Source organism: Lagopus leucura, unplaced genomic scaffold (genome assembly GCF_019238085.1).
Source record: "Lagopus leucura isolate 7727_CA_CO unplaced genomic scaffold, USGS_WTPT01 Super-Scaffold_100012, whole genome shotgun sequence".
NCBI lineage: Eukaryota > Metazoa > Chordata > Aves > Galliformes > Phasianidae > Lagopus > Lagopus leucura.
Window position 1 is genome coordinate 9,982,438 of NW_024962267.1, and position 15,359 is coordinate 9,997,796.

The window sequence follows — 15,359 nt, forward strand, 5'->3', positions numbered from 1 at the left end:
CCATCTTGGAGATACCTGTTTGACTATGCCCAGAGTCTTCTGACAGCTGTCATTCTCACAGCTTCCTTAAAGGTAAGATATCTCTGCTGCCCCTGTTTTAGAGGGGGCAGATGTTTGCTTACATTCTTAGGTACCCAATGACATGCAGTTAATCAGAGCTGTTGTGGTTCTTGGGCACCTTCAATTGAGTTTGGCACCTAATTAGTCCCAGAAAAACAAGATATGAAGTTAGAGTTCATAGCCAAGAACAGAACTGAATTCAAGCAGAAACCCCAACAACGTGACCAAACTAATAACTGCCACGAGACAAACCTTTATGATACTCCAGCAACCAAAGTGCCATGCACCATGGAGAGTTGAGCAGGAGGCATATCTGTAGGCAATCACCACAGAGAGAGAAAGCCAGCTTCATCTACACCCATCTCTGCAGGCAACAAGTATTTCTGGGGGCTCAGGTCTCCTCCGGCAGGGATTCAGGCCAGCCAGCTGCCATGCATAGGCCCAAGAAAGCCACATATGGTTCTAGAGCAACAGGAGACCCTCAAACCAGACAGCTCCCCATCCCAGGGGGAATGCAGCTCCTAGCAGCTTTCACAGCAAATGACGAAAACCCACTGAAAAGCTGCTATTGATGCAGCTGGCAATTTTAAGTGAACATAACTAAAGCCAGCCTACAAACCACAGTTTTGGCACAAGGTTCCAAATTTGCTCCACAATGCTGCCTTTACTGAAGTAAAAAAACAATGAAATGCATTCATACGGGTCTCCTCTATTTTCACCTCATTCCCAATCAGGATGAAAATCACACTCCTGCCTATGACTAGAGTCACATTTCAAATGAACCGAGATTCACAATTAGATGCAGAACCTGAAGGTCATGTTTTCATCTCTGTTTCAAGGGAAGTGAAGAGCAGACAACCTCAGTGCTAGAACATGTGTCACCAAACAATGGTATGTCAGGGAAACATAACACACGGTTTTAAAGAATCTCCTTAGAAAGCTCAATACAAAGTGAGTTCCAAAAACAACTTTGAGGAGAATTATTAATAAAAAGATACAAGTCCTTGATGTTGGAAACCAGCCTTGTAACCAGAATTCAGGTTCTTTTGATTCTAGACCACTGTCCACTGTCCTTTGAAAACAGCTCATCTGCCTAGTAAGGAAGCCCTGACCCATGTAGCATATGCTATGTGTGCACAATCAGAATGTGCTTCAGAACTGTGCATCAAATGCTGGAGGGTCCTTGCATATCTTAGAGGTTTTTTTCCACATTTTAGAGAGCAAAGAAAGATTAATAGATCAAAGTGCCCATGACTGTAGTGAGAGGTAGAAAGCTCTCTAAAATGCTGCTAAAACAAATGTGAGCTCTTCCAGGTGATATTTTGTTTGTTTCTGCAGAGGAGGAATGGGTGCAGAAACTGCTGTCTAGTTGCTTACCTGCACACTTGAAGCTCTGAACTGTGAGCCCTCTTTCTAGAGACAGCGTAGTCAGGATGCTGAGGAAGCTGGTTGTCACAGACTGGCGCTTGCTCTTCCTGAAATCATTTCCAAAGGGTCGATCTTCAGGTTTGTTTCGAAGCGTGACCTGTGGGTTCTGACCTAGACTTCTAGTGGCATTGGCTGCTGTTTTCAGTGCTTCCATCCACTCCTGAGCCCTCTGACGGGTCTCTGCACGCAGGCGAAGGACATCTTGAGGAAAAATGACCTGAAAGCAAGAGTCACAGCCATCTTGAGTATCTGTCTGAACCGACAGGCAAACATCAACATTGTAGCTCAGCAGAGGGTCTTCATCAAGCCTACCAGGTTGAAATGCCATTAAATAAGACCTATTTAAGACAAAAGTAAATGCCTTCCAGTTATTTTGGACAGTTAACCTATAAAGAGTCCCCGATTTGAGAATATTTTGGTATTCTTTAGTATTTTCAGTCAAATTCATAGACAGCAAAAGTTCCATGGGTTTCTCTACCAATCCGTTAGTTTGAGAATGGTCACTGCTATTGTCAGGCTCTGGCACATTCTCCACTTGCTCTGGCTGTCTTGTGAAAGCAGGCACAGAAGCACGCATCACTTCCCAGAGCTTCCGCCCCCAGTCCAAAGCTTCCCATGATGACTCTGCCTTCAGCTGCAGCTGAGAGTTGTCTGACAGGACAACCTCCACCACCTTGGCTTCAATGCTACCAGTAACAGTGACCCTTTGAAAATGCACAAGCTGGTACATGGTGGGAAGAGTCTGGTTGCCACTGCTGTCCAGGCAATACAGGTACAGTTTGGATGGGGAGAGCTCAGCGTAACAGGTTTGCCAGTAGCTGTCATTGTCTCTTCTAATTTCTAAGTATCCCTTCTTCAGAATATTTGGGAACGTTGGCTTGTGTTCTAGAAGAAACAAAATGAGAACATTAATTCATTTTAAATAACATCTCACTTTGCTCAGTCATACTGGCTTACACTTTTCTACTGATCAGGCACAATGCATTCAGAGGCTAAGACCATGGAAATAGCCTTTATCCAATATGCTATGATTATAAAACACAATCTTACTCAGAGATGCCAAAGCACTTTACAGAGAGGAGCAGGGAAACAGGGAAAAAGAAAACAAGCAATTTCTCAGCAATAATCCAGCAGAAGTGACAGAACAACGAAACAGTGCAAGCCTCCCAGAACCTAGTCCAGAAGAGTACAGTATTGTAAGGTGAACATACAAGTGGCAATGGCAACACAAAGATGCTAAGCACAGATGATGTCATCTAGGTATACTTCACAGTGAATATACCACCAAATTTGATACTTGGCCCACCAGGTCAGATGATAGACCTGGGTTGAACTCAAGTGCACTCTCACTTCCTCTCTGAAGAGGACAGAGGAATGAAAAAAAAGGAAAAAGCTCGTGAGAAGTAAAGGCAAGGAGATTGCTTGCCAATTACCATCACCAGCAGCTACTACTTGGTGAAAACTAGTTTAATTTACAGCGAACTGAAATACATTTGGACAGAAAAAAAAAAAAAAAAGACGACGACGACAAAACAGCGCCTTGCTGCCCATCTTAATGGTCTCATGCCCAGGGGACAAACTCGCCCAGCGAAGGATCTCCAGTCCCCCCGCCGTTCCCTCAGCAGCCCCGCAGGCGCCGCCCGCCTCGTGGAGCTGCACAGCTGCGCGACCTTTAGAGCCGTTGGAACCGGCCGCGCCCAGCAGGGGGCAGCCCGCACCTGCGCCAGCTGAGCCGTGCCCCACCGCAGGCGCTGCCAGCAGGTGCGAGCACTCCTTCCTCCTGGGATGGACGTGCCCATCTTTGCTGGTACCGGGGTAAATCCCAGTGCAGTTCACTGCGACGCCCTAATGGCGAGTTTAACATCTCGCACAGCACAACGCAGCCGTGAGGAGCAAGCGTTGCCCTGTTGGACTCTACCCTTCCTGTGATGGGACCTGCGATGGCTTTTGGCTCGCAAGAGTCAGGAACTGCAGTAACACAGTTGCTCTTTCACCAGCAGTTCCTGCCCTTGGCCCCAGAGCCTTTCAGAGGGATGGGGGAGGCAGCTGGAGGCAGGAAACATTTCCAGCATCACCACTGAACCAGCTACTGCTCGGGTCAACAGCCCACACTCTATCAAGTGTAAAACATGATCTCCACTGACCATGCCTAGGATGCCTTCAACACAGAGCAAAGTACCTGGGTTTGACAGAGCTTGGAAGCAAAGAGCTCAGGATGCGGCTGTGTGTACAGTCCCTCACCCCCACCAGGCTTCCTAGGAGGGCTGGCTGGACTGCTCTCAATGAAGCCCATCGAAAAGCATTTAAAGGATTAAGTAGACAAGTTTCAGTCAACCTTAATCAATATCCATGAGAATTAATTGTTTTGGGATACTTAATGTGTGTATGCAAACCTGAGATAGGCAGTTAAAAGTGAGGGGAAAATGCTACCTCCCATCCACACAAACAAAATGGATGCTTAAGTTTTGCTTTGCCAACCTGGCCTCAGCTTCCTCATGTAGCCCATATATAGAGAACGGAGACTGCCCTTAACACCATGCTCAGAAAAGCACTTTTCAATGTATCTGGAAAGACTTTCTGCATATATGGCTAAAATCATAGCAATTGAAAAATCATTGTTTTGACAGCAGGTATAAAAAGCTGAAAATAAATAAATAAAACTTACATTGCAGACAAATAGGCTACTCAAAAATATCTCAACTAAATGTGAAAACTGAAAGCCCAATCTAAAACTTACAATGGTAGAGAAAAAGCACGCTCTCATAATCCCAAACGGATACACACATGTGCATACACACACTAACAGAGAACCAATTTTGTTCACCATCCATCTCTGGCCCTGACATTCATTAGTATTTCTGCGCTAACTCAAAAGCCATTAATTTATCTGAAACCCACACTAATCCCTTTGTAGTGCAGATAATGGGCATCCATTCTAGAGTCATCTTCCCTTTCTATTAATCCAATCAGGGAGGCAGCACTTCTGCAGCTCCAACTGCAATCTCTCTCGCTTCCATCAAGTACAGATGACAGTTCAAGCTTCTCCATAATAAGACAACTCATAACCTTCCCCCAGCCACCCCTCCTTCTTCTGCACACACGTTTGCTCATCTTTTGTTGAGTTACAGAAAAGCTATCTCTCCCTCTCTGCCATTCACAGAAGCACCCCCTCCTCCCTTCTTCACCCCACACCCTCCTTCAAGCTCAGCTCCACTCTAAATGAGACAAAACCAGCAGCCAACTTGATTAACATTCAAATGTATCATATTGTTTAGGCCAGGGCAGTAGACGCCTGACGGAGATGTGCTGAATCCACACACACATCCCTTACAGCCCTCTGCTCCCAGATCTCCTCCACGTGCAGTGTGCCAGACAATGCCTTTCCACTCAGAGAGAAAACGCTCCCACCTCTCCATCTGCCTTCAAAACAGAAACTAATCCACTGCAGCTCTTCCTCCTTACAGAAACAAGGAGAATAAACTGAGGAAGTATTAAAAAAAAAGTCGAAGTAGTAACAGTAAATGGCCCGTGCCTGGACCATTTGGAGTTATAGTTTCAAGTGATGAGGAGGAAGGAGGCAGAAGGAAGCAGAGAAACTCAGCAACTAAGGACAGGACAATACGCTCTTCAGCATCTCTCCTCTCCTCTGGGGAGAGAGCTAGGCACCCTGCACTCAGCACACACCTACCACTTTCCATGCTTGGTGATAGGAGAGGGAGCGCAAAGGTTGTCTCAGCATATCCAGGAGATGCCATGTTCCTCAACAACTGACATTCTTGTGTCCCAGAAAAACATGCCCTGCTCTGCACCACAGAAGCATTTCTGATTTCAGCAATACCAAGTAACTTGGAAATGTTTCATTTCTGAATGACTTGCCTTTTGAGGTGGTATTCCTGTCTGGATTTTCTGGTTCTCAGAGACACAAACAAATCACAGAGCTTTTGTCAATAGTCCTCACCTCAAATTTGTGTAGAATTCAGCAGATGCCTTTCTGACCTGAAACGCTCTCTCAGATCACAATGCATTGCTGTCCCACAGGCTCCCGAGTTGCAAGAGACAGCACTGCCAGACATGTGGTCAGAGAGTATAGCTGCAGAACCCTGTGGAAGTCACCTTAAACACAAAAACAGTTTTTCTCCAACCATTTCCCAATTAAAGTACAGTTTTGGCATGGCAATCTCAACCAGAGATATGAGCTAGAAAATGCTGGGTCCTACTCCCAGCTCTGCCACTAACTCTGTAAGTCAAGTCGGCCAACTCATTTGCTTGTACTTTTTGTTTACCTCCATTTTGCACAGTGCTTTCTGTACACTCTCCTGTATGCCGTATGTTTTTGATCACACTGTTCTCAAGGCTCTTGGGAAGCCCTCCGACAGAACACCCTCATGCTGCTGCTGCCAGAACAAATTAGACACGAGTTCTTCCTTAAGTCAGCAGAACTAGTGACTTGCTTGGGGCTTGCAGGATTAGGATCTAACTGTCCCTCAGCTGGCATGACTAAGATCTGTGATGCCCACTGCCCTCCCACTTAAAACCACCATCTTTTCTTCCCATCCATTTTCCATCTGGCTCTGTAGGTGCTTCTTTTGCAGGCAAAAGAAGTGAGAAAAGTCAAACAAAAATGCATTTGCTGATCCTTGTATAAATTCACTCAATTCTACTTCAAAAAGAAGGAAGAAAGAGTATAAAATGACTGACAAAGCTATGAAAACAGAGTCATTGGTTCACATTGCCAGTGACCACTAACACCACTAAGGGAAAAGTCTTACATACTGTAATAGCAACAAATGTGAAAATTCAGTTATGATAGTCATCACAACAACATCACTGGAAGCAATCAGCACTACCCCCAGGAGACGAAAAACTATTAAGATTTATGGAGTGCTGTAACTCCATAGGACATAACCCTCCCAACCTAACTCGTTGGTGCCTTTTACTGTAATCCTCCTGCATTGTCAGTTTCTTTACGTGACCCCCTCCCATAGCCTCCAGTGCACCTGCCCTCCCAAGGCCCCACAGGCAGGGGAGCAGACAGGGCACTGCTGCTGCTCTGTCAGCCCCTGTGGCCTCTTCAGCTCAGAGGGTGCCCAATGAGAAACCAGGACTGAGCCAGAAGGGGGCAAGTGCAGCACTCCCCAAATCAGACAGAGCAGTTAGAGGGGAAGCCTGATCTAGCAGATGAGATGATCCAGATTACACTTCCGTCTGGTCTTAGGCAAAACACCTCATCCCATCCCTCTGCGTCTCTGCTCAGTCTTGCTACCTTTACTGCATGGTTTGTTTAAGCTGTAACCTCTTGGGAAAAGGGGCTGTCCCTTGCTAAATGCAGACAGCCCTTAGCACCTGGGGACCCCAGCCCAGTGGAGGGCTTACGACTCGTACTGGATTTTAAACAATTTTGATACCTCAAATCTTGACAGGCTCCAAATCTCTGCAAGCACAGCTTTCCCTTGCCTACCTTTTAATGCTGAAAATAGATTGGCCTTCCGATGGCACTGGATGCTCCAACTGGCTGAATTCTTTCTGGGATTATTTCCAACTAGTCTGAGGCTTCCTGCTCTTCACAGAGGAAGGTGCTAAGTGTTGTTTCCATACATCTGCCTTTTGGATGGCTGCACTACTGTGTTCTACACAATACTACACAGCTATAACGCTCTACCATCCTTGTGGCAATTGGTCCGCTCTAACTGTGCAACCTCTACTTACTGCTGACAAAAGACAGTGCTAATGGAGTGTTTTTGCAAAACCACAAATAGTAATTAGACTTTACAAATCTCCCTAGTAGACCAGAAGAAGCTGGGCTTCACCTGGCCATCAGCAGTGTGCCAGTGTGAGGTCTTCACATCATACCCTCAGCATTTCACATCGCACAAGATAAGATCTCTGGCCACTCCCACTCTGCAGCAGCTCCCTTACTTAGCATAACCTCTCCAATTTCTGTCCAGCTGTCTTTGAGGCTCCATCCCGAGCAGGACAACAGTGGCAACTGATGGCTCTGCCATCTCCTGCTCTGTGACCCACTGCCAGGAACCAACTCAGTGCAGCAATACGTACTACTAAATGCTGCAAGAGCTAGCAACGTTGGCACAGAGACAATGCCAGCCACTGCTGCTGCTGAAGGCAAGGATATCTGGCGAACAAAGATTCCTCTATTTTTCAAGCAGATTAAGTAATTTTCTAACAACGCTGAAGAGAGATGAATTAGGATTGGGATTTCGTTTTAATTTCAATGACTCCCATTTTCCTGTCAATTTGCATTAAAAAGTTAAGAATTACATTTCAGGAAGAAATTCCCCTTCTGATCAAAGAACAATTTGAGTGTCAAATTCCCAAAGTCAAAGAGGATAGTCGAAGGCTCCAAGGAGCTCTCAGTTATGACATGATTTTGCAACTCAAAGCAGCCAGACCCTGCAGGTCTTATGACCGTGATTTCAGCTGCCTCTGGCTGTAATTTTTATGCACTTGCATAAAAATGTTTACAGACATAACCTAAACAATATCTTTCCCCAGCAGATGACACTTGCTGATTTCTGGTACAGACTCCCTACTACCACCACCAAACTGTATCACATTTGACAGCCATGTCAAATATCAGCGAGATATAAATCATAAATAACTCCTTTGCTTAAGGATTAACCTACTCTCAACTGAACCCAGATTGCAAGTGTTGCTGAAAATTTGTAGGCCCAGGAGCCTGCTTGCTCTACTCGCTTCTGTGAATGACATTAACACCACAATGATGCGCTTATGTCCTTCTTTCACAAGCAATCAATTTAGGCAAAGAATAAAACCCTCACAACTTCCCTCACCAATTCACATGCGCTTCAGCAGTATCCCTTCAATCTGCTCCTTACCCAGCTACTGAGTACTACATGCATGACAGTGTTTGATTAAGATGGAATTGAGACTGCTTTATGCCACATAAGGTCAGTGTAGTAGTAGAAAAATGAAATCCCTCAAGTCAACGTGATGCCTGAAGTAGGATAAAGCAGCTTTGTAAAACTCAAAGATCAGTAGCAATCCTCAGTCTGCGAACCACTATTGTGCTGCTCATGAACAGAAATTTAGATATATTTTTCCTCCTCAAAAATATAGAGAAGTTTGCCAATGTAACACGATGGAAAGCACAGCAATGACAGCAGAGCAGCAAGGTCTCAGGCTGCAGCAAGTGAGGGTTTGCTCAAATACAACAGCTGGGGGCACCAAAAAAAAGGAAACAAGCTGCTTACCTTCTGAAGGCATCAGGTACACAGGGATCACCAGCAAGATACCCTCACCTCTACTACCAACCCTTAAATGAGGTCTGGGAAGGGACGGATGCTGGCTTGACCCCTTCCAGTCACTCAGGTGCATGGCATTGCATTGCATTGCATGCACCTGAGCTCCCCTGGGTTGGCCCTGCCTTCCTACCATGTGCTCAAACACTGTTTCAAGCAGTGACTTAGCATTTCCACTACATGTCAGATATCCAAGAGTTGCATGAAGTTGGGAACCAAACCTCTTTTGAAATATTCTCTGTAGTATTCCTGAAGATACGACCAGACCTTTGCCATGTTATAAATGGTGACTAGGTTCCCAGACAGGTAAAAAGATGCAAAGAAAGGGAAACAATGTAAATCACAGAGGCAGAATGAGAGAGAGGCAGGTGAAAAATCAGTGGACTTTGGTCTTGTTAGCCATTTTAAGGCAATCATTTTCTTCAACATGACTATTTTGCCACATTGCAGCACTGCAACCAAACCATAGATGCAGCATCCTGACACAGTAGTGCCAAAACCAGGGGGGCCGTCTGAGTACCCACCTGCACAGCCTGCTGACAAGGGGCACCAGGCCATCAGCTCTCTGCAGCTGGGACACTTTCAGCACACAGGTGCTCCTCCACTCAGTGAAAGCTCTTCAGTGCCCCATGCTCACAGGCATGGCAGGCAAAATAAGCAGCTACCAGGGAAAAACATTATAGCACTCACGCTCCTAGGACTGGTTGTGTTTGAATGAAAACATCCACATGACTGTCAAAGATGACTACTCATGCACTGTGTTTTAATGATCTACGCGATCTTCCTCAAGATGCTACAGAAGCAGTATTCTCTTTCTGTTTGCCAGGACACATGCCCAGAAATAAAAAAGCCTGCCTTGAATTTGCTTGCAACTTCCTTCTTTTCTAGCTCCACTTACTGTTTAACACTGCTCTGCAGTGCTCATTTCTGGTACACTAGCTGCGTTGCCAGCAGGCCTGAGAAGATACAACCCCAGAAGGCACAGCTTCTTTCAGAGCTTTTTCCTTCACAGAACATGGAGCGGATCCAGTTTCATTTTATTTGTATTATGAGAAAGTAAGCAGCAGGAACAGATAAGCTCAGAGTAATAAATATAATATGAAGATGATGAAAAAATAATAATTGTGATTGTGAAGAGCTAATCTGTGCTGCAACTTGGCCAGTGTTGGAGGACGGGGAGACCTCTGCAGGCTCCAGAGGGAAGTCCTTCATTGCCACGGGGACTAAAAAGAGCAGCTGCAAGCTGCTCTCCGTACCTCATATGCATTGGTTTAATCTACAAAGACCCGGAGAAGGATGCCTCCATGACTTCTTCCACCACCCCAGCAGCTTTCAGCCAACCTGCATATACATTTTTTGTCTGTTGTGAAGTACAGTTACCAGTCCCAGGTACACATTCCTGCAACACTGACTTTCTTGGTTTTGTTTTTCTGTTTTAAGCTCAGCTCAAAGTAGCAGCAAACTCTAAGGTAGGCTCTCCAATAAATACAAAGGGAAGAAATACCACAGCTACCATCTGAACCCTGCACAGCAACAGAACAGAATATGCCAGGGAAACAGGTTAGAAGTTCATTTTCAGACCACAGGTCTCATTTCCCAAGGGAGGTACCATCACTCTGAGACAGACATCCCATGCAGAAGGGCTCTGGGAGAGCACACAGCAAGCACTGACAGATGCCTCATGCCTTCACAAAAAGCAGTAGGAAAGCATAAGCTGAGCATCTTAGAGGTACTGACTGCTGCTGGGCTGCAGCAGGGTCCTGGCAGAAGTTCTTCAGCCACTCTTATCAGCCCATTTCCCACCCTTCCTTCTTCACTTTTAAGATCCCAGGAATCAACCCTACTGAGACTCCTCTACAAAAGGTATTTTGAATACAGCTTTGAGCTCAGTCCACTTCTGACATTCACAAATAAATCATAGAGATGGAGACAGTGGTTGAATGCTTCTGAAGCCCTGAGCACAACCTTTTCCATGTGCTGCTTGAGAAAGGAAAAGGAAAAACTATCACCTGCTGAAATATCACCTGAGAAAGCTCACTGGGGATGCCTGCCTCAATCTGATAACAGGACCTCCTGTACGCCACACAGTGCTGGCAGAAAAGCCTTATTATTGACAGGCACAAATAGCATGCTTGAGTTTTTGTTAATTGTTTACAGACTGAATAGCCAGCATTTCTTAAAGAAACAGAACAGAGATCTCAGGCTTCACAGTAAAACTTCTTATACCTACCCTCTTTTTAATGGCTGCTCTTTCATTACTTCATAAAAGCTGACTTAATTTGCCATTCTCCCAATAGCTTTAGCATGTAAAGTTGTTTTTTTGTTTAGTTTAGGAAATGACTTTTCCTCAGAAAAATGAATGAAATAGGAGCAAAAAGTGAAACAAGCTTAGTTTTTCAAACAGAAGTGAAGACTGTTTTAAACACTGACCTCTTCACCAGACAAACAGACAGAGCTGTATCAAAGACAAGTCATGCTGTTTTACATCACCCTAGGAGTTAGCTCATAGGGTATTTTTGTTGTTGTTGTTCTTTGTTTTGAAACAACTAGCTCCTTTTGGAGGTAAATATTAAAAACAAACAGAAAAGCCTCCACTTCTACAGAAACAATAACATATCCATACAAACCTGTGTTTCCTTGGATGTCTTGTCCCTTGGTTAGTGCCAGGTAGGAGAGCAGAGCGCAGTTATTGTCCTGACCTTGCAGAGCTGGCTGCTGCAGAGAGGTGCCAGTGAAGACGACTCCCCAGTTTACATGGCTGATATCAGAGCGTGAGCGGTTGTGTCCTGGCTTGAACGTGGAGGCTTCTTCATTCCGCACCAGGATGTCATTCACTGACCGAGGCCTGTCCCTCCTCCGCTGGCAGATGTTGAAGATGTTAAAAGCAGCAGTCTCTCCTTCCCCTGCCCAAGCAAGGTTGTCAGCAGCTGTTCCCCTCCGCACCACATGCTGATCTCTGGCAGAGAGTGCTGTCTGGGCTTTCGTTTCCAAGAGGCCATTTTTGCAGTGATCCCAAATGAGGCTACTTTTGGCTAAGGAGGCGACGTTCCTTAGATTCCTGCTTTCTGTTATCTGATGAAACACCTCATGCCCAACCAGCTCAGGCACCTCCTGGACACCAAATACCCCAGAGGGCTGCACAATCTTCTCAAGCTTAGTATCAAAACTATTGAAAAAGTCTTCAGTCACTTCCAAGGCAGGGCTAATATCATCAACTTCAAGAGCTTCCATGTCCTGTGCTGCCAGTGGGCCCAAAGGAAATGGGTGCTTCACATCTGCCCTTTGCACACCACTAACTCAGAGATGGTAGGACAAGTCCACACATCAACCACAATCCGTACCGGCAGAGAGGAACTCAACCAATCCTTTTCTTCAGATGTGAGACCGAACATTCATGACAAAGTTGGCTGTAGTCACTCTAGAAAGCACGCTCATAGTGATAACGGCTCACCTGCAAAGCAAAGCAAAGCATCGTGTCAGCATGGGCTTTATCCCAGATAAATATGTTTATCTGCATCATTCTTTCCACAGTCAGTGTGTTCTCTCTTCTTGGTCAGAGAGCAGGGTGGGCCACCAGATGAAGGGATACCACTTACTAACCAAATGTCAGTAGCATCCCTCTAATATGCCATGTATGGAACTTAGTACAGTTTCCCAACAGACTGCAAAGCAAGCCAACTGATCTCAATTACTTTTTTTCTCTTGGATTACTTGCATTCTTTGTCTTAGGACACTGACACTAGTTTGCAACAACTATTTTGCTGCTTGTCTGCATAAACAGAACTGTGATATTTAATAAATCAGTGCTAATAGGCTGCTGCAAAGCGACTGCTGCACATTTCTCTCTAGAGTATTGCTGGGAACCTGTGGGAAATAGTGTGGCAACCTAAATCCCAGAAAGGTAACACATCCTATGAGCAAAACAAAATATACCATAACCCATACTGTCATAAAGCTGCAGATCTTTATCTCCCAGCAGCTGGTTTGGAAGGTCTTAATAGAGAATTTAATAGCTTCCAGCTTTAAGGCTGGAACTATTGAAGAGCTGTATTGAGCTCACTTCAGGACGGAAGGGAGGGTTATTACACTCCCTGGGGTGCAATAAGGGGGTGTATCATTGCCAAGCTCTATCTCACCATGCCTGCTGCCTTCTAACCTCTACTTCTTGAAGCTCCATCCACGGTGCTGCCATGTTTGAGGGACACGCAGGGAAGCTAGGTTCAAATAGGGAAAAATCAAGCATGCACGTTCTTGGGACCTAGAGACTGGGTGCCAGGAGTAAAACAGCTCTCATAGCACTTGGAACAGGCACACGCAGGATGGCCAAAAGTCAAAGAGATTGGTTTTGGCCACATCAGTTTGAGGCCTAAAAGCAACAAAGCTGCATTAGCTCAGAGCTCTGTCTAGATTAATACACTCTTAGCAGAACTAATTAGCCTGGACAGGGCTGATAATTAGCAGCTCATTAGCTTGTGAATACTGCTAAGTGCCACCAAGACCCACGAAGATTTACACTTAGCAGGAAAAAACATCTATTAAACAGCATCAAACACACATCATGCTTAAAGTTTTTTTGGGTTTTGTTGTTTCCTGGTGTTTTTTTTTTTGTTTTGTTCTTTGTTTTTAAATCAAGAACAGTCGACTTGCCTTACCCTAACTTAAGTTCGCAAAGCCATTTAAATAGAGTCTCCTTCCTTAAGCCACAGGAAGGAAGGAGACCAGCACCCCCCAAAGAAGGGCACAGAGTCCTGGAGCACAAAACCTCCACAGGCACTTGCTGGCCTCCTCCCTCCCTCTGCTGTGGCCACAACGGTCCTGTGCTGGAAAGCAGCAGCTCAGCCTCCTGTGTCACAGATCAGCATTTCAGACCATCATCTCTCTAAGCACATTCCAATTAAAATAAATAAACAAATAAATAATAAACAAACAAACAAATAAATAACCACATACATAACTCTGGAAACTTCAGGGCTTTACACTGAGATCTTTCTCCCCCACCTTTTTGCAAGGATTCTCTTCACTTTTCTCACAGCAAACCAGGACTAAGACAAACTGAAGAGTGAGACACTAATGGCAGAGCCAGAATCAAAATGGAGTGCTGAACAAAACACATATGGAGTGGTTTCAAATCAGTATGGGAACACTCTTTGCAAAGCTTGCAATAGTACTAGTTGATGGCAGTGGGAAATGAAGGCATTACAACCACATCCACGTCACCTTAAAGAAGCAAAGTTCACTCTCAAGGTCATTCTTGCCATTTACCCCTGAGCAACATTCTGCTCGTGGTGCCTCAGAGCTCCAGCATGCTGAGCAACACAGTGTGTTTCAACCCATCCACTTATTCCACATCCTCCCATGCTAAATCTTTAAAGTAAGAATGGCATTTGGAAATTGCAAAACCGCAAAAGGCTTTCATTTGAACAAAAGCAGCACCAGCACAACCCCATGCCAAGAGAGCTGCAGGCTGACCACACAAAGGCACTACCTCCTGAAATGGCAGAGAACACAGCCCGGCTCTCGCACAAGCACCAGAGTAGCAATCACTCTACAAGGGTTTGTGACATGCCACTGAAACACTGCAGAGGAAGAATTTCAGTGATAGCACATGCAGTTCTTTATTTTAAATCATCAAGAAAGGTGAAAAGGGACAGGAAAAAAAATGACACTTACATTAACAGGTTTGTTCTTAACTGCTGGAAGCTTTGCCTCACATAGCTACATGTTCCTCTGGATCCTAGAGACTGGAATTTCCAGTCATGCAGCCACGCAGAGTGCTGTAGAACTACAGCTGACCTCATGTTCGGGGAGATGCTGAATCACAGGATCATGAGAAGGTGGCAGGCCCTGCATCATATGGCATGCAAAGGGCAACACTCATATCCCCTACCTTTGTTGATCAGTCCTGCTCAGTAGGTACAGGCAATATGACCTCAGTGGCAGGCAGATCACATCCTACTACACTAGAGCCTCCTCAGGTCAGAGAAAGAGTTGTGCCATGCGTGCAGTGGCTCCCTCAGCACTGGGATTCAATGAATCTCCATAAGCACAAGCTGGCATCTTCTGACAGTGACATTCAGCAATGATTTCTTTCAGACTTTTAAAGGGATTTTGTGACAAATGAATGCAAGCTCTGATATGCCAGTAAACAGATCCATCTGAATCTCCTCCAGGAGAGAAAACAGTGGAAATTGCTCCTTTCACATAAGAGCAGAAAAGGAAAACAAAACATTAGGATGAACTCCTTTAAAATTACTATCACATGTATTGCCTCATGTATTGCTTCTCAGAAACATCTGAAATTTTCCAAGGACATTCAGCCTAGGATGGTGAACACAACAAAGAGGGATGCATCAGCCAGACTACTAAAAACTACCAAAGCTACAGGCAGCTGTAAGAAACCCATCTTAACCAAAATTAGTGAAGGCAGTGCATTGTTCTTAGCAAAACCTGCTCAGCATCGGTTTGTAGCAGCTGAAAAATAGCTACTGTGGATACAGCTTCTGTCCACAGATGTGCAACAGTCAGATAATGAATAATCACAACATGAGTTAAGTCTTTACTATCACAAGAGCATAACGTTCACATTACTCATAG

General features: G+C 45.1%; 1 protein-coding gene across 4 annotated transcripts in view; it reads right to left on the minus strand.

Annotated features, from left to right (window-relative positions):
* Nucleotides 1-15,359, minus strand: part of PLEKHM3 (pleckstrin homology domain containing M3) — a 93,699-nt gene that overhangs the window by 65,512 nt on the left and 12,828 nt on the right. For all 4 annotated transcript variants that reach the window (XM_042874798.1, XM_042874795.1, XM_042874796.1 and 1 more), the window contains 2 exons: nucleotides 11,393-12,216; nucleotides 1,438-2,373 (listed from right to left, as the gene is read on the minus strand). In XM_042874798.1, coding sequence (XP_042730732.1) covers nucleotides 1,438-2,373; nucleotides 11,393-11,996 — 1,540 coding nt within the window. In that variant the 5' untranslated portion in view covers nucleotides 11,997-12,216. The remainder of the gene's footprint in view (nucleotides 1-1,437; nucleotides 2,374-11,392; nucleotides 12,217-15,359) is intronic.